The sequence below is a fragment of the Ctenocephalides felis genome, unplaced genomic scaffold, assembly GCF_003426905.1.
Source record: "Ctenocephalides felis isolate EL2017-DRISC unplaced genomic scaffold, ASM342690v1 CF-g0.4_SCAFFOLD_00845, whole genome shotgun sequence".
Taxonomy (NCBI): domain Eukaryota; kingdom Metazoa; phylum Arthropoda; class Insecta; order Siphonaptera; family Pulicidae; genus Ctenocephalides; species Ctenocephalides felis.
The window spans coordinates 57,801,374-57,819,358 of NW_020536999.1; the positions used below are offsets into that span (position 1 = coordinate 57,801,374).

At 29.9% G+C, this 17,985-nt stretch overlaps 1 protein-coding gene across 1 annotated transcript in view; it reads right to left on the reverse strand.

Annotated features, from left to right (window-relative positions):
• Nucleotides 1-430: 430 nt before the first annotated feature.
• LOC113386399 overlaps nucleotides 431-17,985 on the reverse strand; it is a 653,774-nt gene continuing 636,219 nt past the window's right edge. The window contains exons 3-4 of the mRNA XM_026624183.1: nucleotides 518-1,296; nucleotides 431-468 (exon numbers count right to left, since the gene is read on the reverse strand). Coding sequence (XP_026479968.1) covers nucleotides 431-468; nucleotides 518-806 — 327 coding nt within the window. The 5' untranslated portion in view covers nucleotides 807-1,296. The remainder of the gene's footprint in view (nucleotides 469-517; nucleotides 1,297-17,985) is intronic.

Consider the following 17,985-nt stretch of genomic DNA (forward strand, 5'->3'; position numbering starts at 1 on the left):
TGCTGATTACAATGACAAACCGATCATGTCATATTTGAAGTATGACTTTAACTACATTATTGTATTCAAATATTATAAATATTTTTAATGCTAGTGAAAATATATATTTTATAATTTATTATTATGTAAATATGTATAGTGGTTGACATTACTAAATGTGTGCATTACGAGTGTTACCATATTACTAATAAACATTATTCAAAATTGTTATATCATGTATTTATTTTAGCTTAAATGCCATCTCGTACTATAGGAAAAAAGTTTTATTTCAATCGCGTGTGAACCTTACGCGCACTCATTTTATTAAAAATTCTTGATAGTTGACCAATGTCAATATCACAGGTTTACAAAATTTCGATCTAGCAATTTAGGAAAGTGGATGCCGGCATGTAATGATACGTGAGAAAGTTAAGGAATTATAAACGATTACTCAAACATCTTGCAAACTGACTTTGATAAACGAATTTACTGTCCAATAATTCAGTGAAAAATTATATAAAAATAATTAATCTCTTACCTTCTTCTGGTCCTCGCCTCTTGGCATCATTCTTATTAGGCGTTGGCAGCTCCTTGCTGTGTCCTTTTTCTCTATTATGATGAGGCATGACTACTGGAGCAAATTGTGCAGGTGGTTCAACCACTTGTACTAATTGTTGAGGTTGTTGAGGCATAACTTGATGATGAACAACATTCGGATGTGAACCTCGGTCATCTGCATACATTACAATTGCTACCACAAACCACGCCGCACTCAGGAGTCCAACTGCTTTTAGAAGCATTGAACGTCTTCGTAGTAAGAAACCCATTTTTATTTAAATTTATAACTATTATTTACACACTACTAATTAATCACTTAAAGGATCCGATGATAAATTTGTATATAGTCTTTTGATATTGTTGATATTTTCACTTCTACTAATATCATTTAGATTTCATATCACACTGGAGCAAACGAGTTAAAAATTGTTATTTACTCCTTGAAGTTTCTGCAGCAATTTGTTCCACTTACAAACTTTAAAATCACGTCCAGAGCTTTCTGGGGAAGAAGTTTGTGCTTACCAATATCATTTATACTCTTCTAATACTGATGAGTGATAATTCTAATATAGATATGAGTAATTCTTTGAAATGTGAAGTTGCTTGTATTGATATGTGGTAGGTTTTATTCAAATACATTAATATGACGTTGTTGTTCTGTTTAAATGCATATAAAATCCTCTTTTTGATATCATTTGTGTTTTGTGATATGTGTCATTTCATACTGATATGTTTCACGTTGACATGTGATCGGTGTATCTGAAACAAAAGAGAACAAAATATTAAAATGTCATTCATATATGGCAAATATTTATTTTTTCATATTAGTATATACGTAATACTTATATATAAATGTGTATTCCTATAAAAATATGTTTATAAAACAAGAAACAAAGTTATGCAAGCATATAATAATAATAATAATGGGTAGTACTGCTCTAAGGCAGGTCCGTGAGCTGAGTTAAACTCCAACTCGATTCAAGAAAGATTAGTGCGAGATTTTCCATTGCCCTTTCATACCGCAGTGCCTAAAATAGGCTATGCTTTATTGGATTGATGTATAATTACAAGTGAAAATTGTTATCACTGCTGCATGATATCCTGAGCGGAGGTTCGACCTTACGATTCTGTCCATACAAAGCAGTGAATTTTACAGTTACACCATTGAGTAACCAAGCAACTTGATAGAGTACTTTTTATTCATTTATAATAAACAATTAGAAATACAAATTTCTATGAGTCTATGTGACTCACTAAATATCTAATTTAGAGATTCAGAGAGTAGATTAGACATTGAGAGATTCCTCTGTAGATAATGATCTGTGTTAGTATAAAAAACCATGCTTAACTTAAGTTAGTACGTCTTATGGCCATTTTTTGACTCTTCTGGTTGAAGCCTGATTAATGCTTTGGTCTAATTTCATATAGATATAGTATATTGCAAGTTATTTATTAGTATGTGAAATATTATGAATTACATCATTGTCATATTATAGTACTTGAGTAATAGTAACAATGAAATGAAAAATTTTGTTATTAACAATTTCACTGCTAACCTTGTGTTGCTTATACTTTTACCTGTGCTAATTATTTTTTCGGTTTAATATTAAATGAAACTATGTCCAAACATGTAAGCTACATAGATTATGGTTAATTGGAAATAAAAAATTGTACCAGAAGAGAAGACTATCCCTGTTTAAAATAACTACATACCAAAATTTTAATTCAAAAATTTTATTTTACTAAAAACACTCCTCTAAAGTACAAGGAGGATGTTGGTTTTGACGTCTGACTATTGACAACGGTTTCACGCAACATATACGTGCGCAGCAATAAATGTGTGAAGCAAGTCAGACACAAAATAATAATAGCCATATTTAAACATATACTTTCTTTCAAAAGTAGTATATATTGATGTAAAAATCACTATCACTTAATACAAATGAAAGAGGTAACATAACTTCTGAACATAGAAATGTCTAAAAAATCGATTTTGTCAATTTATTGAATATAAACCAAGCACTCTATCTAGATTGATTTCTTCATCATGAATATTAACTACCCGTAGAGTTATACAGTTATAGTAATCGTCCAAAAATCTAAAATGAATTTTTTTGCTATCTTTACGTTTTAATAGTTTCTGAGCAGAATATCAGATTTGAATGATTCCAAAATTATCCAATTTGTAATGATGAGTAGATGTGTGATTAAGTTTGGCAATGATAAGCCCAGCTGTTTCAAAGATAAGGAGCTAAAAGTGTTAAAAAAATTACAGTTTTTGAGAGAACAGTTTCCGATTCGAATGATTTAAAAACCTTTTTGCTTGTAAATAAACTATTAGCTTAGGAAAGCATATTTTTTCATGAAAAAAAGTGCGCGTAAGGTACTATCATTTTTAACTTCCCGTAGGGCAAGTTACTATAACTTGAATGAAAATTTTTGCATTTCTCGACGTTTCAAAGGTTTCTGAATATTTTGGCATACCTTAGAAAAAATGGATGTATGTGTATGTGTGTGTGTGTGTGTGTGTGTGTGCGTGTGTGTATGTGTGTGCGGATATAAATTTTCGTCGACGATTTCGGGAACACCGATCAACCGATTTGAATAATTCAAAAAACATTTGATTCGTATTGATAAGGAGACGTGCTGATTAGTTTTTGGCGAAGACAGGTCTAGCCGTTCCGAAGATACGGGGCAAAAAGTGCCGAAAACGGTAACTCAGTTTTTAAGAGAACGGAGCGTCCGATTTTAATAATTCAAAAAACATTTTACTTGTATTGACAAGGTGAAGAACCGATCAAATTTTCATAAAGGCAGGTCTAGTGGTTTCGGAGATCTAATGAAAAAAGTAAAAAAAAAATGCCATTTGGCGGTCAAAAATGATCATTAGACATATGCACATCAAACTAGCTGTAAGTGGAATTCTGTCTTAAGGCAACTAGGGCATCGTGCCTTAAGGCAAATTGCTGGAACTTCCCGTACCAATAATTATTATTTTTTTTTAAAACGATTAACATTTTTGAAAAAAAATTACTTTAAAAAAATAAGATTTTTGAGAAACTAAATTGGACAAAAAATTAGTTTTTTTTTGAAAAAAAAAAAATTTAAAAAAAAATTTTTTTTTAAAAATTTTTTTTTTTTTGAAAAAAATTTTTTTTTTCATCATTTTGACATATTGTGGAAGATCTGAACTTTTTTTTCAAAGCAATCGTACTGCTTTAACTACATAGGAACAAAATATAAAGCGCGTAAGCGCCGCGTCGCTGTCTAACGCATAATCATTGGTACGGAACCGATAGGAATGTTAACAAAATGTATACTTATTGTTAAAATCTCTATAAAATGTCTGATAATTTGATGTGCATATGTCTAATGATCATTTTTGACCGCCAAATGGCTCATTTTTTTACTTTTTCCTCTATATCTCCGAAACCGTACATACATCCATTTTTTCTAAGGTATGCCAAGATGTTCAGAAACCTCTGAAACGTAAAGATATATAAAAATTTTCATTTTCGATTTTTTTGCGATTACTATAACTTGCCCTACGGGAAGTTAATTATCAGATATTTTATAGAGATTTTAACAATAAGTATAATTTTGGTTTACATTCCTATGGGTTCCGTACCAATGTTTACGCGTTAGACGTCGACGCGGCGCTTACGCGGTTTGATATTTCGTCTTTATGCAGTTAAAGCAGTACGACTGCTTTGAAAAAAAGTTTAGATCTTTCAAAATATGTCAAAATAAAAAAAACATTTTTTTTTCAAAAAAAAAAAAAATAAATAAATAAAAAATTTTTTCAAAAAAAAGTAATTTTTTGTCTAATTGCTTGTCAAAAATATTATTTTTTCGAAGTATTTTTTTTTCAAAAATGTTAATCGTTTTTAAAAAAATAATTTTTGGTACGGGAAGTTCCAGCAATTTGCCTTAAGGCACGATGCCTTAATTGCCTTAAGACAGAGTTCCACTTACAGCTAGTTTATCAATATTTTATCAATAAACGAATAATGAAAGATACAATATTTATAACAATCTATTTGAAATCATGACTATTTTATTATGGTAAGTGAAGTTTCAGTAATTTGCCTTAAGGCACAATGCCATGCACCACTAGTTGTTATAGTAATTAGTAATCAAATTAATGATTCCACAATAAATTTAGCCAGAGATACATAATTGCGAACATAATAATTCATCAGTATATTTTACATAAGTGCAAATTAATATGGAACTGAAAAGCATGACAGGGTTCAGCTTGTACATAATATGAGTAAACAAATACATGACATCAAATAGCACATATTGTTCTGGATATTTTACAATGGGCAAATAATAAACAAAGGTCCGTTGTATTGTGCACCCGGCAGCAACATCTAATAAGGATATGTTCACAGAGCGTGTGGGCTTTCATAAAGCATATAGGTCCATTTTCAAACAACGGTAAAACTAAAAGTTTTATGTATAATCTGGACTCCAGGGGATTCTGGTAGTGCAGTTGCTTATAACCGGTAGTTGGTAGCATTAACTTCTTGAACACGGCAAAAGTTATTTAGGAAGTAAACTAAACGGATAACGAATTGTTCCAGAATGCTCATTTGTTTAAAAAGTAACGCGAAGCTAATTACAGACTCTGCTGGTTAACGAGTTCTGCCCTGGATGAAATGAGATATGTCTTGTGCTGAAAATAGTTTAATTGCATAACACTTTGCAGGTATAATACAATGATGCTGTAAATTTTGAGAGCTTGAATAATTGATTTATGAGAAGTCAAAAAACGCAAACAAATGTATTTTGCATTTGAAGTAGAAATAACACTGGCTGATGATGATTTGACTATATTGTATTTAAATTTACTAGATGTCGAGTGAAGACAGTTGTAAAGTATATGATGAAAATAAAAAAAAATTAGAAGTTGGTAACCAGGTAATCCCATAAATCAGGACAATATGAGATATGGCGAGGATATGGTGAGTTCGATCAATGACAGGAAAAAATCTGTTCTGGTTCTAAATTTTTTCTATTTTTTTTTTAATTTTAATTTGCAATCTGTGTACTATGTATAATTACATTTAGCAGATAATGCTGACAAGTTGTTTACAAATTAGTAGATACCCCCAGTGGCGTATCTACTAGAGCTAATATAATGAAAAATAGTTAATTGAACTATATTGGTCCTCCAGATATTGTTCTTTTGAGTCTGGCTATAAATTATAGACAATTTACAAATCTCCAGAGTAGGGCTTCTATTGCATTTATCATAATTTCATATAATGATTAAATTGGATTTCATTTATAAATAGCTGAAAAAATAAACAAGTAAAATAATGTTAAGGTTAGTAATATGAGTACTAATTGGAGACAATATAAAAATATTTTAAAAAATACCAAGACTTCATACGGTTTAATGGCGTTCAAATATATTTGGGATAGAACACCTTGGTTACCAACTTATTATATATTTTGGGTCTTAAGTGTTAAATTGATCAGTTTTAATTTGAATAGAATAAAGCACACTGTGTTTTAAATTCTCACCAACATCATATTGCATTGATTCATGATCATGATGTATTTACTTAGGCAGTATCACTGGGGTAATGTATAATAGTAATATATAATCAATCGATATTTTGATTTTATCTTTGCAAAAATTGATTAGAAGTGGCATTTTAGAGAAGTGTATGAATAGTACTAAACCAGATTTTGTTTAAATTAATAAAGTCATTAATTAAATTTCGAATTGTAGACATCATACCAAGCTATATTATTACATGAACTACATCATTATGCTTTGGAGTACAATTTTATAATTACAAAAATATAAACCATAATGTATGCGTTATATAAATATATATAATTCATATGAACTATTACCAAACTTTGGTGATGGTGCACATATTATGGTATTCACAGTCCCTATCTGAAATCTGAATTCAATGCAGTTATTTATAGTAAATATTACTTACAAAAATCATATTTATTTAGACGTGTATTTCGTTGAAAGGTAAAATTGTTACATCAAATTTAGTTAAGGTAAAGGTTGCCGTCGCCAGATACAATATATCGTAGTTTGGTTTTGTTTGTTCTTGTTTTGTGTGAGGAAACGGCATCATCCGCAACATATTTCATGATGTCGGCACATTTTGATATTTCAATTTTTGAGGTGTTTTTGCACGAGTTGCCACGAACACCATAGGTAAACCCCTTAAGGTAACATATCGAGATTTATATATATATATATATATATATATATATATATTCATATACGAAATAATGGATAGTATTACACTAGGGCAAGTTCGTAAGCCGTATTGAACTCCAAATGGATTCAGGGAAAAATAGCGTGACAGATTTTTCATTAACATTTCACACCGCAGTGTCCGAAAAATGGGCTATTTTTAATTGGAAATATATTTTTGATCTATATTTTCAAGTAAAAATAGGCTTCACTACTGCAAGATGTCAGGTTGTTTAGAGCGGGGTTCGAACTCATGACCCCGTCTATACTAGTTAATGAGTTAAATTAAGTGAAACACATATCTAAAGAGATTTAACCCGACCCAATTTCTATTATTACGCCAAATATATCGCCAAAAATAATTACAGAAAAAAAATTACATGATTTATGGTAACTTCATATGATAATTTAGTTAAAAATGTGCCATGGAAACTTGATGTATTAAAGAAAAAAATGTATCAAAATTTTTGGAATACACTATTTTTCATGTTACACATACGAGGTCTGTTCAAAAAGTACCCGGAATTTTCGTTTTTTCAAAAAAATATTTATTTATTCGTCTACATTAATGTGGTCCCCTTCAAAGTAGTCCCCCCCAGATATAATACACTTATGCCAGCGTTTTTTCCAATTTTCGAAGCACCCTTGATATTCACTTTTTGATATGTCCTTGAGCACTCTCAGCGATTTTCTTCAATCGAGGAAAACCGCCGTCCTTTCATGGGTCTCTTCAACTTTGGGAATAGGAAAAAGTCACACGGAGCCATATCTGGTGAATTTTTGCACTTTGCAACACTTTATTTCATTTTTACGCAAAATTTAATACAAATTCTTTGACTTTTCAATTCTTCCATTGTAAAAATCGCCGAGCTCAGAAAAACACGTCGAACCTTAGCGACTACCACAGACAAAGTAAACAGTGAATATAGCTGAAAATTCATACTTTAGGGGCATGTATACCAACACAATAAAAAAAAAATTTTGACAATCAGACACTCCAGACCCGCGAAATTTAATTATTAGTAATTCCGGGTACTTTTTGAACACACCTCGTATATGACTACCAAATCGCGTATCAGATATGTATGTCTGATACCAAATTTTTTCTCCTTATACCAAATCACGTATCAGACATGTATGTCTGACAAAGCTCATGCAGAACGTTATAGCGTCAAACACATATGACTGACATGACAATTAACGTGTTATTGTTGGTTTTTATTTAAAGCACGTTTTAAGAGACTTTGCATTAGTATTCTGTATACCGCCACGTAGTTATGAAATTTATTAAAACACTCTTCGATAATTCAGGTTGTTGGGTTATAATATAACCCTTGCAGCCGTGGACTGAAAACACTGATTTATTTTGTATGGTTTATGTATTTGTTGCAGTTCTTAGTACAATAACTGATTTGTCACTAAGTTATAATGAAACAAGATATATTTATTTGTTATTAATTACATGTTGTTAAGCGGACTTTACTTTAAGAATTGAATTTTTAGTGCAATTAAAACTATCCGTTACCCTCTCTACTAGGGGTAGTAACCATCCCGTGTAAAGCTCAATGTCATGAAGATTGTCACCTTCATGGCCAATATAATAAAACGAAAATACGTCCGAACCAACATGAAAAAGATATAATGGACAGATTGTAACTTATAAAAACTATGCATAGAATGGTAAAAGAATGAACTTTATCAGGCACGATTTTAATTGGAAAGCGAAACAGTGATCTATATTGGAAAAAGAAAGCTTTCGACATATGTCATTAAAATTGAAAGAAACTGAAAATACTCATCGTCGACGACTCATAGATAAAAAATACAGTGAAGTATTTTAAAGTACCTGAAAGCTCAGGTACAAGACAATCTCATGAGACCATTTGATGAGTCAAATGTATAATATCGAACTATAAGCAAAAAAGTAAAATATAAGATAAACATACTTTTGGATAGAACATTAATAATAGTGATAGCAATAATACAGAAAATATTTTTTAAGTTTTTTCTGATATAATATCAATAACAACATTTTTAACAACAATAACAGACAACAACCTACTAACAATAGTGTTATTTTAGTAGTAATAATAAAAATGAGAGTTAATAATATTATTAAAAATAATAATAATAATATTATATAGCAGTGATGAATTTCAAATTGCCAGTTTTGAAAGTATTACTTTGTATTAACCAGTTGTGTGATTGATGAATATACTCGTCATGAAGGATCGGCAAAATTTGTGTATTGAAGAGTATAGTCGTAATATCTATAAAAACAGTTGTTGCTGTTTACTAAAACTATTAATAATTTGCAGATTTACCTACATAATAATTCAATGACTTTAGTCCTACCTGAGTTCAATAGACATGCAATATATGCTTATGTTAACAGAGCAAGTAAAATGTAGTAATAAAGTTTTTCAATTTTGTAAACTGAACCCATACCTTAGCAGGGCAACTTGCTCTTTGATTGACTAATATACTCGTCATGAGGTCAATTCTAACGATAACTAAGGACTTACTGTTTGATGCGCGCGCCACATTCAACTGGTTAATATATGACAAGATAGACATATGGATATTGAGACAAAATACCAATCAAATACTTCTATCTAAGGAGCCTAAAATGCCTTCAAAAATATTCCCCATCTTTATTCTCGTAGGTAAACCTCCGACGGGCAATTCTCATACGTAATAGGTGCACGTAGTGTAGTCTTCTCCTCGTCCCATGTGCTACATATAGCACAGCAATGTATTCATTCTTTTCTGCATAACGCTGTCATAGGAAATATTCTACTCTCGCAATACGAGTATAATATTGTCGCTAGATATCCTTTTCGATGACATCGCGGTCTTGGCAGAAAGCAAGCCTGCGTGAAAATCCAATACTTGTTTTCCGCCGTGTTCTACAATTGCTATATCATACCTAGATATCTGCACTGTTTTCCTTTCCACATACGGGTTATGGAAGTTTTCTCGATACGTTATTCTTATCACATCAAAATCTAACTCGTGATGTAATTTATTTTCACATATGGAAACGCCACAAAGCATTGTCCTTAAATTCAATTCGAACAATTGTTCCAATGTTTACAAATGTTATATAGAGAAAATTATAAAAATATAACGTTTCGGTATGTATGAAAATAATGAGAAGTTTTAATTTGCAACCGCATATATTCATAGATACTTGAAGAAACTGAAGTTCTTTAATTCATAAAAGATCATTCATATGTACGTATTAAGTCTCTTCTTCAACAACTCAGATATTGTTGGGTTACAATTTAATCCTTATAGCCGTAGACTATATTAAATACAGAATTGTTGATATAATTTATATACTTGACGAACGCCCAAATTACTTGGCGCAGAAAGTATTTTCAGAAGCGCGCCCAACCAGGCTAAAACGGAAAATTCCCAATCTCATAAATAGTCATTTGTAAACGCTAACATTATTATTATTATTATTATCATAATTGTTATTTTTATATTATTATCTTATTACTTCTAATATTTTTATTTTGTTATATTTATTATTATCTGCCACTTATTGCTTTATTCCACTTTATTGTTTTTCAAGTATTATTTTATTATTCAGAAATTTTATTGATTTTATTTAATAATTTTGTTATTATTATTATTTGATTTTATTTTATATTTAAATCATCATGCTACGGATATCATTTTAATGTAAATATCATCCTTCGTACTCTTTTTTTATTTAAATTCATGTTATTGTTCATTATTATTACTAGATGTTAAATTATTTAACAGTTGTAATAGATATTGTAATTAAAAAAAGTATTTATTACAATCATTAATTTGCCACTAAGCTTTAATTAAAAAAGATATATTTATTGATCATTTATTACAGATGTTACGCGGACTGTAAATAATTAGTTCCATCAAACTCTCAATGCCATGAAGATTGCTGCTTCATGGCCAATATACTATAATGAAAATAGTCCAAACATAATTATTGAGTCAACAAAATTCTCAATATAATCGACGATTTGGGTATAACATTTATTTAGTCTATTATATATTTATTATTGTAACAATTACAAATCAACAAATTTGCTAAATATCTTTAAGTGAACAGTTGTAAATATAGTAGTGAATGAAAAAATTAATAAACTACGTGCATCATTCCCTATGTCTATTAGCGATAGTATTTTTAAAATCCAACCTCAAACTATTCAAATTGCCTGAAAATATAGTAAATTTCGATATAAGATTTAATTCATATAAATCAGGGCTAGCCGAATGATAATATTACGATAAAATGTCAGAAAAAAATATTTAGAATGATCCTATAGATTCAATTTGAGAATCTGACTGAACATTTATTAATATATAAATAAATTTGTAAAATAAAACCATGTGCATGATACAAAACACTAAATGTGACAAATGGAATAATCACTAAAAATTAAAAATAATAATATATTGTATTATAATATATACATTATCAAACAAATCGCCTATATAATATACCAATTATTATAAATATTAATAATATAAATTTTAAATTAATATTGAAAAATTGAATAATTGAAAGTGATAGTATTAATTTATAATGAATCCTAGCATAAAAAAAATTGAAAAACATTTCCATCAAGTTTGAAAAATACGTGCTTTTAAGTGCAACCTAGAGCTTTGGTAGAACTGTGATCAGTTTTCGGTTATTGTAGTTGATTTTGGTAATCGTCATGAACATTTCTAGGACCAAAGTAAAAAATAATGACACAATTGCCAAAGTTTTCTAGAACTAATACTAATTGTTAATATAATGTGGCAAAGATAATGGAGTTAAGATCCATTTGGAATGCTCATATGTTATATATATATATATATATATATATATATATATATATATTTATGAGAACTACTCATCTGTCTGTACTACGTCAGAAAACAAATGCCTGCAACTTAAGTTATATTGTAAACACTCGGAGATTTTCCTCCCCCTATGTAAACAAATGACAAATAGACATCGCATTGTGAGGGTGTCTCAGTTTTTTCTTTCTTTCCGGGATTGTTTAGGTGCTATTTACTTAACCCTTGGGATACTGTAATAAAAAATACCACAATACAAAAAGACAAGTAACCCATAAAAAGAGCACCCTTGAAACGCATGAAGCGTGACATATTGCGGGACAAACATTTCAGAATATATCATTTAAAATAATCATTATTCAAGCTTTATAATTTGTCTGGGACATAAAATTAAACTCCAGAGCAAAAATCTGTAAAACGTGAGCGAGCTTTCGAAACTCGCGCCAAAAAACTGCACGTACACGACAAGTGATTCAGTATTTTTTTACGTTCAAGCTGTGTTCCCGCGAAGCCATAAATAAAATTATACGGATGTCAGCGGGCGGCGTCCCGTGGGCGGTAGGAGGCGACCGGTGACTCAGCGGGACGGTCGGGTAATGTCATGAGGAAAAACAAGAACTAATAGTCTGTTAGCTGACCAACAACAGCCATGTAGCCCGGAGGAGATTAAAAAAATTCGTGTTTCGATGTTTCAGAAAGGTCAAAGTTCTGGCGTCGTGTTTTAGAAAATGTTTTATTTTTATCAAGGGTTGTTGGAAAAATATTATCTTTCAAAGGTTGTTCGACATAGCCTGAAAGAAGCAGTTAAGGATGCAATAATAAAATAAAACCTGGTTAATTTTAAATCCGAGGACCCAAGGTGGTTTGATCCCAGCCAATGCCAATTCTGATATCAGTAAGATTTGATGTTAAATTACCGCTTGATGTTATAGATCTCAAATACGATGAAATAAAAATCGTCTCTCGTAGGTAGAGCTGCATATAAAATCATAAAATATCGACCAAAACTTTAAATATGGTTAATTCACACATATGTTACATGTTCAATGTTTGAATAGACATTGATGTTTATTCAAAAAGCCAAATAATCGCCAAACCAATTACTGTATGTGCTAGTATGACAGATCATATTTAAAAGTATAATAAAAAAAACCTGAAGTTTATTTTTCATTTACAAATTAAAACTTGCCAAAACCTTACTCATTTTTAAACATAAGCTGTAATATATAATATATATTATGTATTATAAACTATTAAAATATTTATAAATTTTTAAACATAAACTGTAATATATAATATATAATATAATTATATAATATGCAAAGGTATATGGAAATTATTTTTTGAAGTAAAATGCCACTTACAATCAATTTTATATCACGGTTTTAGAATATTTCAAATATCTTAAAATTTGATAATACGTCTATCTGGTATGTTTTTATTATCTAAAAAATTGCAAACAAAATAGTCAAATTGGTCGAAGAACCATATGATAACGAATATACTCGTCAATATACAAAATTCTGCCAAATCTCCATGACAAATGGTTAATCGATTTTAGTGTTTAATAGAAATAGTGTTGTTATAAAAATAAGAATAATAAAAGATTTAATACATATCACTTTTCCACATGGCGATAATTCTATTGGTTTTGTACTCATTTTATAAGCCGTGTCATAAATTATGATAAAATTTAAATAGAATTTTAATCTAAATGCAAAACTGTATGTATGTAATGGGTATAGTCGTATTCCAACTATAAAAGGTGTTATATTTTATCAAAAGGTATAAAAGATTAGCAACCCGAATGTTTCAGAATTTTAAATCGAGAAATTTGAAGTAGAAACTAGTAACATACAAAAATATTTTATTTTTATAAAAGCGTTAGAAATGACGATATAAGCTCTAGTATTATAAAATACAGCAGTAAGTTTTTATGAAACACGTGATGTTGAAAAAATGATTTAAAGCTTCTTTATTAATGAATACACATTACGCACACGCAAAGTGCGCTAAACGGCTTTATTTAATTGCATTAACATAAATTGTCAAGTACATAAATACAAAATTTAAATATAATATAAAAAGATTAGTTATTTGATTCCTGCGTACCAACCCTTTTTTGTAATTGTAAATATGTTACCAATGAAAGGAATATTTGCTATATTCATGTTTGAGAATACTATCTGTAACGCACACACGCCTTATATATAATACCTTTTTCAATATTATAAACTTGCCCGTAAACTATGAATAGATAAAAAAAAAATTTTTTATATTCTTGCTATGAAAAATATTAGAATTCAAAATTCGAAAATCCATCAAAAATATCTAGAAAATATCAATCAAAATTCTAAATACTTATTATTAACAGTATACTTGGAAATAACATATAAATAATAATATGGTACACATAATATAGGACACATTATTTTGTTACTTAAAAATTACATGCCTTGAATGTTGTCTTTGAGAATTTTCCTTTTCAGCCTTCTTAAAGCTGGTGTCTGAAGTAGTTGAGCGACTATATATTTATATAATCTTCAAATTTTAGGACATGTTCAATACCTAGATTGAAAACGTTGTCTAATTTGTAATGTTGTATGAGCTAGTTGTAATTACGATCAGTCTCAACTTGTTTTATTTTAGAATCATTACTGACTACCATCAATTGCATAGTCTTGGTAAGTAGGAACTATACTATAGTTTATAGTTTATATACTAACATATTTATTGAGGTAAAGTGCAACTAATCACAACAATTATTTTTCATTTAATACGAAATACGAAAAAAATGATGTATAAGGCTAGAATGTACTGATATACTAATTTGTGTGAAGATAGTTCACAAATAAATCATTTGGTTCAAGGAAACAACTCTTCATAGATCGTAAACAGCTTTCATCGGGCTCAAAATGAAAAAGAGGAGTTTTACTACAAATTCATAAATATTCTTTTAACCGGCGGATTCTTATTCTGTTTTAAAAAGTAGTTAGAGTAGAAATTGAAAGCCCATCATCTTTAACAGATTTAATTTTTTTTTATTCCGAATGAACTACTTCTGTAGTGCTTGCCAAATTGTATTATGCCATTTTATAAGTATATCATTTTGTTTAAAAGTGAACAAAAATGAATAAATAATCAAATTTTCATTATCCCCTACATTATATATTATAGAAAAAAGGTCCTTCATATATTTCATATTCTATCATATTTTGTATAAATATAAGTGCATTGCACACAATAAAAACAATCCAAACGACATATACAAACAATCATTCAATCAATCCGTCACTGACCCCCATTAATAGTTGAAGAGACACAAATCTATTAAATCTACGAGAGACGTAATTTGGTATGGCAATCACGCCATGCCGAACTATATAATGATCGACCCATAGCGGCTAAATAAGGAGCATATTATTTATGTGACTCCTCTCTCTTAAGGGGAGTTAACAAAACATATAATTATTAATATATAAAAAATCTGTATTTTTTTGTAGAAAGTTTATTTTCCTCTTTTTTTAGTACACATAAACAATCATATTGTATACATATTGTAATCAATAATTATCATATATATTAAAAACATATATGTCATATAAAACACCCATGGGTAGACAGGTATGTACAAAAGGCAACACTGAAAAATGTATTCTAAATATTGAAATAAATACTTTTGTCTGTCTGTCTGTCTATCTATTAAATCGTATCATAATACAAGGCGACCGTCCGTCGCCTTTACTTATTCGATGGCATCGTTAGACGAAGAGTCTACAATACTGGTAAGGGGCTCCCAATTCTCCCTCGGCCGATCACACGCCCGTTTGTATTTGCTATTTGCCCAGCTCATGCAGGAGTGATATTTCACATGCAAGCGTTCGCCCAAATTATCTTGTACGATGTCATTGATTCGATAGCAAGAGCAAGCGATACAGAGTTACAGAGTATCGTGAACCCGGGCTCTAACGATTATGTCTACATTCCATTAACGTGGGCCTCGGTCGTTACCGCCATTGTCGAGTTAGGTAAAAGGCATAAAAACTAATAAAAAAGTTTAAAATGCTTGCGATGGCATGTTAAGTACACACATGGTGAGTATATGAATCATTGGAATATCAGACGTAAAAAATGTGATATTTTTATTTATTACGATCTTTGTTAAAACTACAAACACATATTAAACAACATTGTTAATTACATTTTATATAATATTTAATGAAGTCTAAGGTGTTTCATGATGTAATAGTAAAGCTCACGAACAAAGTAGACAAAGTCGTGAGTTCGAAGCCCGCTCTGGACAACCTGCATCGTACAGTAGTGATTTCCATTTAATATAAACTGAAAATATGTTTTCAATTGAAAATTGAATATTTTGGCACCGCGGTGGGAAATGGCAATGAGAAATCCCTCACACTGTTCTTATCTGAATCTAGTTGGAGTTTAATTCAGCTCACGTACATGCGCTGGGATAGTACTGCCTATTATATTATAAAGAAGCTAGTAAGATGAGTAGAATAAAATTGAAAGCCAAAATACAGAAAACGTCAGCTTGGATGTAGAAATTTGAAAAAAAAATAGATTAATACCACAGGCTTGCTTGCTTACTTGCTTGTAGAACGACTGAATCATTGGTTTCATGGTCGATACCTTCTTCCAAAAGCCTGATGGCAAGCAATTGTGACATCGGCTATCACATGTAAATAGATATCAATCTTTTGCATTTGTAAAATTATAAAAAAGCTTTAGTGACATTCTACCTTAGAGTTAGTTACATGAACTTCTCAATATGCGTAATCATATTCAGAAGTTCATGTAACTAGCTCTAAGGTCAATTGTCAACGAAATTCAAATTTTGATATCACATCCCAAAAGCGACTTTTAAGACAACTTTTACTAATCATATTTTTTTAAATTTTGATATTTTTTTTAAATTAAACCACTTGTAGTGTGCAATATTTTTGTTGTGCTTAGTATAACCACGTTAGACCCATTATCATGAAAAATTACATCAAATTCGTCTAAAATAATTTTAGAACATTTATTTGCGGAGAAACTGTTCGACTAATCTTTACCAAAAACTAATCATCGCGGTCACCAACCAATATCTTTCAAAAAGTTTTAAAATTTTTGAAATCAATCCAAGATTACTGGATAAAACATGAACGAATAAGGTTTCACTTTCTGCTAATTACAAAGAAAGACCGATCATTATAAAAAAAAACAAATCAACGTTAGTCCTTGATGACATACATCAAATATCTCTTGAATTTTTAAAACCATTGCAGGCGTTTACGAAAAAACGTGCATGAAAGATAAAAAAAATCGGTTTACATACATACATATTCCAAATTTGGTTTTATTCGCTTCAGAATGACTTCAATAAAATCGAGAAAACAAAATTTTCCTTCATGAAGTTAATTTAGCCAATTTTTTTTAACAAGGGTAGTTCTAGTAATGGGCCGAAAATCAAAAATGTAAATTTTTGCATTTTTAGACGTTTTGAAGGTTTCTGAACATTTTGGCATACTTAAAAAAAAATGGATTTGTGTGTGTGTGTGTGTTTTGTATGTCCGCATTTATTCGTCCACGTTTACAGGCGTGCGGAGCATCCGATTTGAATGGTTCAAAAAATATTCGATTCGGAGAAGAGATGATTAGTTTTTATCAAAGGCAGGTCCAGTCATTTCGAAGATACAGAGCTAAATGTGTAAAAAAATTGCAATGTTTGAGAGAACTAAGCGTCCGAATTGAATGATTCAAAGAACTTTCTGTTTATTTCAACTTTTTTTTTTCAATTTTTTTTTTCATTTTTTTTTGTATTTTGAAAATAATTCTGATTATAATTTTAATTCTGACTGAAGTTCTAATATACTTTAAACAAATAATTCCAACTATTATAATAATCTATTTGAAAATATTTACTATTCCCCGAATATTTTATTACAGTACGGGAAGTTCCAGCAATTTGCCTTAAGGTACAATGCCATGCACTCCACTAGTTATTTTTTTCAAATTTATATATTCTAGAAAAAGAAGGAGTATGTGAAAATAAATCAGCAAAATAACTAATTCTATTTCCAAAAGAGTACCATGTACCTGAGTCAGGAATACTGGACAAAACCAAAATTGACTATATTCAGAAGACGTAAAGTATTGCTCAAAGACTTGACGTAAAAAAATAATTGTTCACCTACAATATAATTACTGCAAGTTTTCAACAAAAACTAATGAAACAAACAAAAGCAAAATAGCATTAAAGAAAACTTGTTGTATGCGGACTTCAATAGAATGCTCGTTCTTATTTAAAACTGCGTTTTATATTTCATTGTTCAGACAGAATAACGGCAAGTAAAATCAATAATAAA